Source organism: Hippocampus zosterae, chromosome 12 (assembly GCF_025434085.1).
Source record: "Hippocampus zosterae strain Florida chromosome 12, ASM2543408v3, whole genome shotgun sequence".
Taxonomy (NCBI): domain Eukaryota; kingdom Metazoa; phylum Chordata; class Actinopteri; order Syngnathiformes; family Syngnathidae; genus Hippocampus; species Hippocampus zosterae.
Window position 1 is genome coordinate 17,820,826 of NC_067462.1, and position 14,384 is coordinate 17,835,209.

Sequence of the window (14,384 nt, forward strand, 5' to 3'; positions counted from 1 at the left end):
TTAAATTATTTGAATGCAATTACAATTAAGGAGGATTTGTTCATTGGCATTGCATCAGACATGATTCAGACCTTATGTCTCATGGCACTTGTAGGTTGCCATTAACACTCATATTCACACCTATTAAGCAAATGTGAGCCTTTGATGAACTCAACATGCATGTTTTTGCAACACTGGATGTAGGCCAGCATATTCAGAGAAAACCCACATAAACATGGCGAGAAACTTCACACGTGAGGGCTTAAGATTGGAACCCAGAACCTCTTGACTGTGATTCAGACATTTTAACCCTCGCACACACTTATGGTCCAATGTATTTAAGTAAAATGTCAGACTTTACAATTCCAATGCTGTTTTGGTGAAAGTTATTCCAATCATTAATATTGTAACATCACTGATCACTTTCAGATTAAAGCAACTAGTATACGGTACTATTAAATATATTACCTTTTGTATGATAAACACAGCTTGATAAGGTTATGTGTTGAATGTGTTGTTTTGATCACCTGTAATTGGCACACCTTCCGTGAGGTGTCATGTGACCTTCTTTTGTCAGAGGAGGTCTCATTAGCTTAGAATGTGCTTGTGTCTAATGAGTAGACTAGTATGGTCCCTCAGGACCAAATTAGTTTTTCAGAAAATCAGTATCAGTTTATGAATGGGTGTGGCTGTCAGGAGAGTCAGTCAAATCACGTGACGCACTTTGATACTGGTCCTCGGTGTGTTTTAGTGTGATGTTTGACGTTTCTTTTTTTTCTGCAGAGGATGAGTCAACTAGTCCAAATGTATTTTATAATTGTATTTTTTGGCATTGTGATAATATACAATACTTAAAATGTATTGATATATTGTTAACATTGATTTGACTTTTTGAAGTCCTGTTGGGTTCTTTTTCAAAACAGGCCATGGGCACCTGACTTTATGAGCAAATTAGTCTGAGGTCACAAATGATCTGGAAACCTTGGTTTACATTATTTTATTATAATTGTATTTGTTTTGTTTTCCTTGAATAAAACATTATTTAATAAAGTACCAATGAATGCTTGCATTTTTAGTGTATTCATTCGACCATAATTGTTGACTTGAAAATAGTTTACCGTATTTGATGACTAGTTTTCTAAATGTGCCCTGCAATGTAAGAGGATACTATTCAACACATTCACATGAAATTCAACAATATACTCTTAATGATGAATTAAGCAATGATGAGTAAAATCTAAATACATTTTACCTGTGAAAGTACTATACTTTGGTTAAAAATCTCACACAGTATGCAGTACACTTTATTTGAATGCACATGTAAAAAACAGTGAAGCACATTTTACATATGTAAATACTATACTCTAAGCAGACGGTGCAGTGTATAAACATTTTTGGAGACAAACTAAATATTGTGCAGCTAAAAGTGAAATGAGGGAATCACACAGTTGCACATGAACAGAAAGTCACAAATGCAGTTTTGCCTGCGCTGTATGTGACGACTGGTGTGGTGCTTAAAATTGTTTGACAAAATGAAAATGTGATAAAATGAGCAATGAAGTGCAATTTTAACACTGAAACAAAACAAAAAGGTAGCACGACGTTTTATACATATTTTTCTCACATTTTATTAGCTAAACACAAGTAACGGTTGAATCTACATTATGTTGGGCTGCTGAAAGTCAGGCTTCAGAATCTGCAGTGTCACAATGAGCTTCATGGATTTTCTAAACCAGGGATAGAAAATGGCATAGATCATTGGATTCAGACAGGAGTTTAAGTAGAACATGCTGATAATAAAGGTTGCAGATGACGCATTGAGCAGTGTGTTCTGTCCCGAGATGGCGACGCAGAAATACGGCATGATACACACAATGAACACTACCACCAACAACCCGAGGGTCCTGGCTGCTTTCAGCTCAGAACTTTTGATGGCTGGACCCTGCAACGTGATGCTCCCCACACGGGAGTGCATAGCCCGTGCATGAGAAACAGCCACCATAAACACTCTAATATACAGAATAACAATGACAGTGATCGGGCCTATGAAGGAGATAAAGAGGTCCGTCATTCCTGCGGCGTATGAGACTACATTCACGCACTCTCCGACACAGGTGTTGAACCTGCCCGGTTGCTTCAGATTATCCATGGAAAACAAAGAGTTGAAGACAAATGACGCCGACCAACATAAGAGAACAGAGATATCTACCCTGGTTTTTGTAACCTTGATGGTGTAACACAGAGGGTCGCAGATAGCCAGGTAGCGGTCGATTGATATGAACACCATGCTTCCTATTGAGGCGGATGTGACAGAGTGATCCACAACAAAATACAAAACACACATCAAGTCACCGAAGAACCAACAACCTCCAAGGAGAGAAATCGGAAACAACATGAGGAAACCCACCAGCAAATCGGAGATGGCAAGAGAAAGCAGCAGGAGGTTAGTGGGGGTGTGCAGCTGCCTAAAACATACAAAAAAACTTATTATTATTATTATTATTATTATTATTATTATTATTATTATCAGTCATCAATTGTGAATGTACAATTAGCACTTTAAGCATTACTTAAAGTGGGAGATGGAGATGATGACAAGCAGGTTCAGAGTGACGGTGATCAGAGACATAGCCGATAGGAGGATGTAGGCGGCGATCGGGTGAGGACGCTGTGTCTTGCTGCAGGAAGCGTTGACGACCAGTGGGAAGCACAACTCAGCTTCCACTGAGGTCTCCATTATCAGGGTGTAACGAAATGATCCGGGTCGGTGTGAATCCCACGTAGGGAAGGATAAAAAATAAAATAAAATAAGAAAATACAAATGGAAATTGCTTGTCTCAAAAGGACAAGAGAATCAAATCAGGACAAATACCAACTGAGAACAACTTTCTCAACAAAATGACTGCATACAAGAAGAAACAGAAAGCAATAAACAAGGAAGAAGAGCAACAGAGCAAAAATCTGTAACATGTAGAAAATTGCACATGAATAATGACTTGACCAAGGCAAATTATCCAACAGTCAGTGCTCGGCAGGAGAGTCCTTAAATAGTGGTTTGATTGATCATGCCGTGAAACAGGCGCGTAGCTGGAAAGATTGGAACACCTGCGTCACCTGCTGGAGACTAAAAGAATCTGAATCATGACACACAGGGAAGCAGTGGATGAGCCGCCCCCACTTTGACTGGACTTGGCTTTTTATTTTATACCATCTAATAAACACCACGTCATACCCTGCATCACCTTTTGCACCTTCTTCATCATTTTTTTCCCGTTCACCATTCTCCCATACTTTGCTGTTAGTATTATTTTGGGATCAATAACTATTGGTAGTCATAAAGGCTTTGTGATAAAGCCTCTAAGATCCCTATAGCCGATGAGTTGGGCAAGAAGTAGAGGCGACGTATAAAGGGAACTCAAATTCAACATGGTTTACATAGTTTCAAGTGGCTGCCAACTCATTAAGTGTGAAATTAAAGTACCAACTTGGTTTTTTTCGTTAGCAAATTTATCAAAATATGTTCAATCGTGAAACAATCTGAATTTTGCAGCAATTTGCTAATTATGATAATGCAACTGAGAAGTTATTGTTTGCTCATACCATCCACAGTCAGTCAAAAGTGTTAGGGTGGTTCTGTTAGTGACCAACAGGTGGCTCTTTAGGGCTCCTCCTGCAGTGGCACACCTGTTGGTCATTGTGTCATTAGTTAGTGTTTGGTTAAAAGGACTCCCTGCCCGACCAGTCGGTGTCGGATCATTGTGTGTGTCTCTGTACACATGTCTGTTTTGTTTTTGTCACAGGTTTTTTGTTATTTGTTACTTTTTTTTCTTGTGGTCTTTCAGGACTTTGAGCTTTTGAGTTAGTTTCTCCAGTGTACCCCTGTTTGCAGTTTTGTTAAATACATGTTAGTCGCTCCTCCCTGCTTTTTGGGATCCACTACTCCACCATCACGCAAAACGTGACAAAAGGCATACAACCTCAATACACTCATTCAACCAAGTCTAAATAAAATGTATGTGAGTAGAATTAGGAAAATGAACTGTGCTCAAGAAAACTAAAATAAACCCTGTATTATATTGGATATTATTTTTTACAGAGCCTTTATGCATCCAAAACGAGTTGCTTTGCTTCAATAGTTTGTATAATTTAAAAACACTTAATAAATCAACAAAACCAAAATGTGGTATGCACCCTGAACATGAAAAATAAACCCCATAAGATTAGAAGTAACTTTTTTTTAAGCGCTGTAAAAATACAGTATGTTGCAAAGAACAGCGTTTTGGATGTGTGGTTCTGTTTCTTTGAGTTCTTGAACTTACAAATTTGTCAATGCATCACTGAACCAAATGTGGAAATGAGTGGCAGAGAAAGAGAGTGTGTGTGTGTGTGTGTGTGTGTGTGTGTGTGCGTGTGGGAGAGAGAAATTAAATGGATGAATGCAAGTCACTGTAATTATTTAACTTACTTATCAATAGTCCCCTTCGAAAGTATTGGAACGGAAAGGTCAATTGCATCACTTTTGTTGTATATACTGAAAATTATTTTGAGTATTAGACTAAAGGACGAATATGAGACAAATGTTCAGATTCAGAATTCCAGCATTTCATTTCATGGAATTTACATTTAAATGTGTTAAACAACGCAAGAGAGAGCTCCAGTAGTCGACTGCGGTTAGTGTGTCAGTCTCACAGTGCTGAGGTGCAGGGTTGGATTCCGGCTCCAGCCTTGCTGTGTGGAGGGGTTTTTTTGCAGCTCAATAATCACATAAATCGATGAGACACTCTCTTTCATATTGGGGAAGAGTGTGACAATTACATGGACATAAATAATGCAGGGGTGGCCCAGTGGCCGAGTGGTTAGCCCGTCGACCTCACAGTGCAGAGGTCGTGGCCTCGATCCTGGCTCCGGCCTACCTGTGTGGAGTTTGCATTTTCTCCCTGTGCCTGCATGTATTTTCTCCGGTTTACTCCCACATTCCAAAAGCATGCGTGGCAGGCTGATTGAACACTCAAAATTGTCCACAGGTGTGAGTGTGAGCACAGATGTTGATTCGTCGATGTGTGCCCTGAAATTGCCCTGCAGGGTGTACCCCGCCTTCTGTTCAAAGACAGCTGGGATAGGCTACAGCACGCCCCGTGACCCTTTTGAGGAGAAGTGGATCAGAAAATGGATGGATGGATGTAATAATGTATTTATTCATAGTTATGAATTATTATCCCGGTAGTCCAGTGGTTAGCACGTCGACTTCACAGTGCAGAGGTACCGGGTTCGATTCCAGCTCCGGCCTCCCTGTGTGGAGTTTGCATGTTCTCCCCGGGCCTGCGTGGGTTTTCTCCGGGTGCTCCGGTTTCCTCCCACATTCCAAAAACATGCGTGGCAGGCTGATTGAACACTCTAAAATTGTCCCTAGGTGTGAGTGTGAGCGAGGATGGTTGTTCGTCTCTGTGTGCCCTGTGATTGGCTGGCGACCGATTCAGGGTGTCCCCCGCCTACTGCCCGATGACTGCTGGGATAGGCTCCAGCACCCCCCGCGACCCTAGTGAGGATCAAGCGGTTCGGAAGATGGATGGATGGATGAATTATTATGAAACATCACAGGTATAAAGTATTATGCATGGTAAAATTTGCATTGCGCAATAAAATTAAAAAGAAAATATTTCCCCAACCGGACATGTTTGGGAAAAAAAATCATTAAACCTGTGTCAAAAATACATTTAAAATTTGCTGATGACCAGTCCATCCATGCCTTATCTGAACCTCCTTATCCCCACGAGGATTGCAGGTGTGCTGTACATTACATGAGCTGTAATAGTCATCTTACCAGAGAACATATCCCATGAGTTTTCTTTCTTTTTTCTTTTTTTTCAGTAAAATAATAGAGGACTACCAAACAGCTACACTGTATTAACCCTAAACTCTTACTGCCTTTTATTGTCATACCCATCAGATCAGATGCGGCAAATATTTCATAATGATGAAGATTATTTCTGAGTGCGAACCTTACAAATGTAAAAAAAATCCAAGGGGTGCAAAGGCGATATTGACAAATCTAAAGAGAAGTAATTTCATAGTATCACAAAAGAGAAACAATTATTTGTATGTGGAAAACAGATGCAACAGTCAAAATGGTCGAACACACATTATTTTTTTATTTACAGTTCTTTTGGGTTCCTCCTGAAAGACACATCTTGTACTTTCACAATTTTTTTGCTAAATGCTTTTTTCAATCAATAACACGACAAACTAAAAAAATTCAAAGACAAAACAACAGAGGTCTTTCAATGGAGAATGTGTTTGGACCGAGACAAGTTGAATTTTGAAAGGATGCACGCTTGTTTCCAGCACAAACCAAATCACTAAATAAAAGAGCAATGACTCTCAATACCAAATGATCAACATTTGAATGAAAATGGAGAATTGTTCGATTCTGCACAGCATGCTGGTTTGTCTACATTATGTTGGCCTGACTGGAATCAGGCTTCAGGATCTGCAATGTCACTATGATCTTGATGGACCTTCTGAACCAGGGATAGAAAATGGCATAGATCAGTGGATTCAGACAGGAGTTGAGGTAGAACAAACAGATGATAAAGGCCGCAGATGACGCATTGAGCATGACATCCTGGCCAGAGATGGCGATGCAGAAATATGGCATGATGCATGCAATAAATACCACCACCACAACACCCAAGGTCCTGGCTGCCTTCAGCTCAGAACTCTTGATAGTTGGGATGCGCAATGTGACGATCCCCACGTGGGATCGAGTGGCCCGGGCATGAGACACAGCCACCACAAACAGTCTCACATACAGAAAAACAATGACAGCGAGTGGACATATGAAGGAGAAAAAGAGGTCCGTCATTCCTACAGCGTACGTGACCACAATCACACACTCACCTACACAAGTGTGGAACTTGCCAGGTTGCTTCAGAGAGTCAAAGAAACAAAGACAGTGGAATACTAACGAAACAGACCAACACAGAAAAACACAGATTTGAACTCTTAGTTGAGTCACTTTGATGGGATAACGCAGAGAGTCACAGATAGCCAAGTAGCGGTCGACTGATATGAGCACCATGCTTCCTATTGAGGCAGACGTAATCACATAATCCAGAATATAGTACACAACACACATCAAGTCACCAAAAAACCAACACCCGTCAAGAAGATGAATCTGAAACAACATGAGGAAGCCCACCAAGAAGTCTGAGGCGGCCAGAGAAAGGAGCAGCAGGTTTGTGGGAGTATGTAGTTGCCTAAACAAAAATAAATACTTATTATAACCTCTGGATTTGGACATAAGGCAGGACAGTACAAGTTTTTAAAAAAAGCACAATGCATTACTTGAAGTGAGAGATAGAAATGATGACCAGCAGGTTCAGAGTGAAAGTGATGAGAGAGATGGCAGACAGCAGCATGTAGGCGAGAGCGGCGACCAAAGGAGGACGCTGCGTCTTCCTGCAGGAAGTGTTGACGAGCAGAGGGAAGCACAGTGCGTCTTGCTCCTGCATTGCCATCATCAGGGAGAGCAGAAGAGGACTTGCCCCTCAACTCGGCCAGCTCTTTCTTCAGGGCGATATTCATACCGTCGGTCCATAGCATATGACTGTGGCTACGCCTCTTTCTCAGCCGCAACATCATAATCCTCCCATACTTTGACGTCAATATTCTTTGGGGATCAAAGAGACTGAATCACAGCTTGACTTGCCAAACTGACCAAGTAGAATCTTTCTGTGGATCATCTTTGCGCAATCAAATCATATCCATATCAGCATGGACAGTCTGTTCATGTGCTTGTGTCAATGGTATGCCACTGAATACCATGGGACAACCACAAGGTTCTGTTGATTTAAAACCCGTTCCCGGATGTTGACAACCCTGTTCTCGAGCCCTCTTGGCATCAGTTGTTGCAAACTTTTATGTGACATGTCACGGAGAAAGGGTCAAAGAACCGTTGGGCACGTGCTCAGTTAGCATTGATGTTAGTACGCCACAATGATGTGCGCCACAATGGTAAACATCAAATTAGCTAACGTGCGGGTGTGGGCACTCACATGTACACATACACAAGGATGAAACGGTTTTTGTATCCCATTTCAACGTTTTTATTCGATTGTATAAGTTTGGTTCGCATGGATTTATTAATGAGGCATCATAGTCAGTCTCGCTAGCAATGCGCTCGGTTAACAGCTAACCTTTCTTGAGATGACCAAATCTTAAATCCACATCAGTCGATGTGCTGCATGCTGGACGTCTTTAATACCTTGGGCTCTTATTCAAGAGAGTGCTGCTTTGTTGAGCCACGGTACCCGTTTCACAAAATGTGGTAGGCGGAGGGCAGATTTCATTCATTTGAAGATAACGTAAATAGCATAGCTCGCAGTTTTCAATAGCGTTCAAACTTGCCTGCAAATGTGGAAGCGTATACTTTCGCTTATATCTTGTGTTTCGCCATGTAAAATGAACATCAAACGCTAAACGTTGCTTTCACCAACAGCTGTTGCATATCTTTGCGTGAAATTGGCTAAAGTTGTAGCTTTGCGCACGATTGGTTCTATTGACATGCTGCTGCGTTGCCCACACGTTTAACCATTTTTAAAATGTCATTTTTATAAAATGTGTAAGAATGACGAGTACCAACAAACAAAATCTGATGAAAAAAAAAACGACAAAACTTACAAGATCTAGGTCCTCCATTGCCGGGGATCATTGATCACAAAAACTAAAGCACATACTCCATCTCGGCGCACCACCTAAAGTCAGAATCATTGACATGATCATTACAAACTTTACTCCTTTGTTTGATCCATTCCATTTCTTATGATTTGCTGGATTCTTCAAGTTTCATGTGAAAATGACACCCGGCAAATCAGAAAACATTAGCATTCAGTTTGCGTTTCCCCATGTTGTTGACGCTAACAGAGTCTTGAATTTCTGAAGTTAAAAAATGGACCGCTGAATACCATTTTTTTGTACTGCTTATTAAATGCAGAATTATAAAATAAGTACCAATGTCTGTTTCTTTGCTTGGGTCTTTTAAGCAGACACACCAGCAGCAGACAAATTCCCTCACATGTGAAGTTATTTCGTACTCTTTAATGGCAACTAATGTTCTGCAAGGGTTCATCCCTGGAGGTGCAACTCATCATTGACCTGTCAGCTGTTCTCTCTAACTTTTGTTTTCAACATGTCACTTGAGATTAGAGCCTAAACACTTGAGGAGATCTTTTGTCTCGAGACATTTGAAACATGCGGCATGCTGCTCTTCACACAAACACTAAAGCAAGAAACAGACTTTTAGCAGCTTAGTAGAGAGCAGCAAATTGTGCAAAGTGAAACACTGAACAGATGCACACAAATGTTCGCAGTTAGGCACCTGTGGATTTGCATATGTGTAGTTTTATTCAAATTTATTTTCAATATTTGTATTTGTTTTTTTATTCCCCCCTCCCATGTTTTTCATGGAAAACTGGAATTGAATGTTTCCCAGCATTTTTTGCAGAACTGTTTTAATTTAATTTAATTTTTTCCCCCAATGTATTTTAATGGAAGCGACTCGAGATCACAGTAGATATAATTTGAAATATTTTTATTTCAAGGATTTTATTATACGAGGCTCGGACGCTCCGTGTCTTTGGTCGCGCACATTTGTGTGACAAAAGTAAAATTTTAGTCAGATTCCTGTCTTTGTTCCGGGTTGAAGTATCTCAAAGGTATCGCAGAAGTTGTGTAGCAAATTCAGAGTGATATTGTAGTCTCAGAAATGACTTTCAAATGATGGTACTGTATTTATTTGGAAGTAACTTGCTCAGCACTGGTAGTTACGCAATGAAACGTTCCACAATGTGACAGCATACATTATTTGTGCAAGTTACATAACAACTTGTGACAAGCGCTGCTCAACAAAATCTTAACTTTTCACCTTCCAGTCTTGAGATAATTGGTAGCTTAACCAAGACACACCAATGACAACAACACTTTTGAAATGGAATGTTCAGTGACACAAGACTTTTTCCAAGCATCTGTGACAAAGACGCATAATGACAGAGACTGAGCCAGTGTGTCTTGAACACAGCGAGAAGAGGAAACCAGGCAAACCACAACATCCAGGCTGAAGCGGAGAAGGTACGAACGCCCAAACTCAATATTTCTAAAGGTACATTTTAACATTTATCTGCTCGACTAAGCATCATCCAGGATCAAGAAGTGATTTAATGTGGACTGCTACTATTTCACTGACCTCTCTGAGTGTTGCCAATTTAAAAAAGGATTGAGGAATGTTCAAATTGCATCGGCCAAAATTGAAATCTTCTCATCGGACTCCTGTGAGAAGTGAGAAATTAATCGAGCAAAACAATAAACCACAGAGACTCAGGCGCTAATACAAATTTCTCTGTTCAACAATTCAAGGTAATCACGATAATTTGACAATTTAATCAAGTATGGCACATTATTAGCTTGTCAATAAAGTATTAGAAATGTGTGCATTATAATCACAATTACAAATATAATTTGAGATGACCTTATTGTGATGGAGGGTTTGTGTGTCCCAATGACTCTAGGGACTCGAAACTAGGTATACATTTTCGATAGTTTTATATCCCATCCAGTTCCTTTTCAACAGTCAGTATAGGCAGAACTTTTTTTTCCCCACGTTTGAGGCATTTTGTCCACAAAAGATTTGTTGCGATTTTATTTTGAAGCAGAGTAATGAAGACAGTGAGGAAGGAAATGTTTCAGCGTAATACTGTAGTAATGTTGTAACCTCCAATATTGGCAGGCAAAATGCAGCTGTTGTGGATGGACTGTGTGGCAATTCCTCTTTGGATTTTAACCATGAGAGAGTTGCCGAACACAGCGTCACGGGGTATGTTCAACAACCACCCAAGCTGCCACTGCACGATTTAACTGAATGGATTTTTTACTCGATAGCTGGTGTTACATACCCATACAGGTGTGAGGAGCAACACAAAGAAGCTGATGATCTTACGATCAACTGCAAAGCTACAGCTGAATGGTGAACCAGATGTTTCGAACTTTCGTCGTACACTTGGACAAACCATTTAGTTTACAGCGGAACAGTATCTCCCATGTCTTCTTTCTCAACACACGACAGGTGTCATCTCATGTGGCAAGATCCCTTCACCCAGTGCCATGTGCACATCAACCCAGAGCCCTTTGTATCAGCCTGTGTCAATAATTTGTGCCGATATCCTGCAGTGGACGGTCTCAAATGCCACTTCATGGAGGCTTATGTCCGAGCCTGCCACGGCCAAAGCAATGTCAGCATTGATGGCTGGAGGTCAATGGCTAAATGTGGTAAGGACGCGATGTTTTCTCATAACACGAGATGGAGGTCCGTACAGAATTCTTGCCAGCCAAATACTGGTTAGATCGACTTTGTACTTGGGGATTATTGCTCTATTTTTTAATCAATTTGGTAATAGCTTCGTTTTCAAATGATGTGGAAATTATTCAGAATTATGGTTTCATGACAAAGCTACGGATTTTTCATGATACTCTATCCAGATGCTGGTCCTCAGGCCCTCTGCCAAGACAAATACTGCAGCAAACATGAGTTCTGTGGCGAAGGTTATGATGGCAAAACCCACTGTCTATACCGCGCCATTTTCGCCTACAACTACAGATCCACGGACAAGTTTGGTATGTTGATGACAACTCCTGAAAATAGCTTTGTCTTTTTTAATTTTTGCTGACTGACTCTTGTCAAATCTGTGTTCAGGTGAGCCAATGGTTTGCAGCCATTCATCTGCATCGATGGACATGTTCTGTTGCCTTCTAGCGGAGAAAGGTATCGACAACACAAAGCTTCACCTGAATGATGAGCGATGCAAAGGTGTATAGATGCATAGACAATGAAACCCACATGGTGAAATTCAACTTCTCTCGGGACACCACTTGCGGTGCAGTCATCAAGGTGTGTACTCCCGTACAAAACAGACACTTTTCCTTTCACCACTGTTTCATTGGTTGTATCTAGACCGCAATAGGTAATAATATAATCGATGCATACTATATTTGATCCTGTAGGCAAACAACACCAAAATAACCTACCAAAACATCATTGCGACTCCTAACATCTCCACTGTGGTGACCCGTTCCAACAAATTGCTCATGGATTTCTCCTGCCATTTTGACCAACCGGACCTCGAGGGTATGGCCATCAAAATGATAGACAGGTGAGTGGCCGGTGTGCCGTTGCAGCTATACTACCTAAAACGAGTTACAGTGTATGAGATACGTCAAACAGCAACTCTATTTTGTTGTTTTTTGCTTTGCAGCCCCGTGATTAAACACTTCACGTCGGGAGAGTGGAATTACACCTTGACCATGGCAGCATACACCGACCCTGACAGAACACGATTCGTAGAGTAAAGCTCTGGGATCCGGCTGAATCAGAAGATCTGGGTCGAGATCAAGGCATACGGACTGGGTGGAAGTGCAATTTCTGTGGTGACGGAGTCCTGCTGGGCTACTAATCAATCGACTTCAAACGGAAGCCTTCGATATGACCTCATCAGTGCAGGTGAGTCTCGCTCCGAATGTCAACAAAGATGTCGTCACTGGTTGCGCACGTCATGTCTGCGATGCTTGTTTCCAAGCAGATGTCCCAACCCTGCAGATGGAACGATTCAGATTGAAGGCAATGGAGAAGGAACATCTAATTATTTCTCTTTCAACGCATTCAAGTTCTCGGACAACAACAATGAAATGTTTCTGCACTGCAGAGTAGAGCTGTGCGTACAACAGGGAGACTCTTGCATTCGGGTAATCTTGAGTTTGCACCACTGGCTGTTTACTTGGGGAGCAGAGCAGGTGGCAGGTTCACTTGGAAAAGAGATTATAATCCCTCCCCACATGCAAACTAAACACATGTACACACTCACACACCAACACACACATATGCAAACACACGCATGCATGCCGATATTTCTAATTCAGGTTTAATTTATTTTGCATTCCCTGGCAACTTTTTATGCATGTCACGTGAATAATGTTAAGCACGAGACCAGTCTATGTATGTTATAATAACAATGGTGAACTCAGGCTGCCACAAATGATTCTTTTGCAACTAGTCACCGATAATAGTTGCAATTAGAACATGTAAATTGCAGCATATTGCTCCAGCAAGCAGCTGCTATTATATAATTATTTTTAATTTACGGCCCAATTTTTTAAAGGTATGTTCAGGTACAAATTAAAAATAAAGACATTTAAGATGATAGGCATGTCATGTAGACAATATAAGGAACACTTCCAATAAAATGGTGGATTTCGTTTTGATAGATTCATTGTGAATGATAGGGTTGGCTATTGGAGCATCAAGGCATTTAGTAAAGGTGGCTGCTGCCACACTTTGACACACTGTAAAAGCACCTGTGGTTTGCACCCATGGAAAAAAATGAGACCAAGCCATTAAATTCATGCGTTGATTTAAACATTTTTTTCAGATGTGCAGCCACGCAGGAAGGAGGCGAAGATCTGTGCCTACAACTGTTGCTGATGGAGGTCCTTCTGTCATTACCATGGCCTGGGCATAAGTGCTGAGCAGTTGACCACCTCTCCGAGTGGCCTCAAGCAATTCAAAATGCTAGAAATTGCTATTGCTAAAGCTAAGACTCCCATTGTTGCTATAGCATCTTGTTTAATGGCATTCTATTCTCCCACTTCAACCCCCCCCCCCCCATGAGATTATTGTTTAGAATTGGATTTGTTTGTTTTGTTTTGTTCTCTTTGGGGCTCAGCAACTGCACAACCACCCCAACTTTATTCTCCTGTCATTGGTCATACTTGGGTAAAATACAAACAAACAATGTTGTAAACCCTTCAATCAGTACATTTGCTTGACACACATTTGCACACTCATGAAATCTGATGATACCCTTTTCAAGATGGGACCACAATTACAAAAAATGTAAATGTGACATCAAAATATACAATATAACATTACATATGCGATTGTATATGCTATACCTTGCAATGATCTTCCACTTCACATCTCTGTATTTTGTCTCCTTTCCAGGGAAAACTACATTTCCACAAACAGTAATCCGAGACGTCACACTTGTCTACTCGAAAAACTTTTTTGGAAGCTCACAAACACATTACTCTGAATGGCACTCAGGATTTTTTTAATGTTCACAATTTGCATTGCAATGCAAGATGATGGTAATTTCAGATGTAATTTTAAATCTCTTTGCTGTTCCTTAACTTCACGCAATCTGTCAGATAAGACCAAATGTACCTAAATTTCAACTTTTTTTCTTTTTTTTAATGATCAGTAAATTGAGGTTAGTGCTTGTTTATAGTTGAATACATCATTACGGTGGTTGATTGGGGAGTTATTAGGGGACACTTGTTGTTTTAACTTGGACTTGTTTGTT

The 14,384-nt window shown here is 40.7% G+C and overlaps 3 protein-coding genes across 3 annotated transcripts; 1 reads left to right on the top strand and 2 right to left on the bottom strand.

The window, feature by feature from the left end:
• Positions 1-1,362: 1,362 nt before the first annotated feature.
• Positions 1,363-2,734, bottom strand: LOC127612217 (trace amine-associated receptor 13c-like). Its single transcript, XM_052083190.1, has 2 exons — positions 2,550-2,734; positions 1,363-2,444 (listed from the first exon to the last, which is right to left on the bottom strand). The coding sequence occupies exons 1-2, from the start codon at positions 2,714-2,716 to the stop codon at positions 1,637-1,639; spliced, it is 975 nt and encodes a 324-aa protein (XP_051939150.1). The 5' UTR covers positions 2,717-2,734; the 3' UTR covers positions 1,363-1,636.
• A 3,385-nt stretch (positions 2,735-6,119) lies between these two features.
• On the bottom strand, positions 6,120-7,791 carry LOC127612215 (trace amine-associated receptor 4-like). The gene is made up of 2 exons (XM_052083189.1): positions 7,324-7,791; positions 6,120-7,235 (listed from the first exon to the last, which is right to left on the bottom strand). Exons 1-2 carry the CDS (start codon positions 7,497-7,499, stop codon positions 6,428-6,430), a joined length of 984 nt encoding a protein of 327 aa, XP_051939149.1. The 5' UTR covers positions 7,500-7,791; the 3' UTR covers positions 6,120-6,427.
• On the top strand, positions 7,753-14,050 carry LOC127611389 (uromodulin-like). Its single transcript, XM_052081894.1, is given in 10 exon segments — positions 7,753-7,784; positions 10,733-10,846; positions 10,934-10,996; positions 11,096-11,298; positions 11,509-11,643; positions 11,723-11,838; positions 12,031-12,179; positions 12,282-12,526; positions 12,605-12,768; positions 14,024-14,050. Coding segments are annotated over 10 exon segments (1,248 nt in total).
• The last annotated feature ends 334 nt before the right edge of the window (positions 14,051-14,384 follow it).

Bases quoted from the DNA above. Each gene is read 5' to 3' on its own strand.
- LOC127612217 (XM_052083190.1), bottom strand. From the start codon at position 2,716: ATGGAGACCTCAGTGGAAGCTGAGTTGTGCTTCCCACTGGTCGTCAAC. The intron at 2,445-2,549 runs GTAATGCTTAAA...TGTATGTTTTAG, and splicing joins ATCTCCATCTCCCACTTTAA to GCAGCTGCACACCCCCACTA.
- LOC127612215 (XM_052083189.1), bottom strand. From the start codon at position 7,499: ATGATGGCAATGCAGGAGCAAGACGCACTGTGCTTCCCTCTGCTCGTC. The intron at 7,236-7,323 runs GTAATGCATTGT...ATTTTTGTTTAG, and splicing joins ATTTCTATCTCTCACTTCAA to GCAACTACATACTCCCACAA.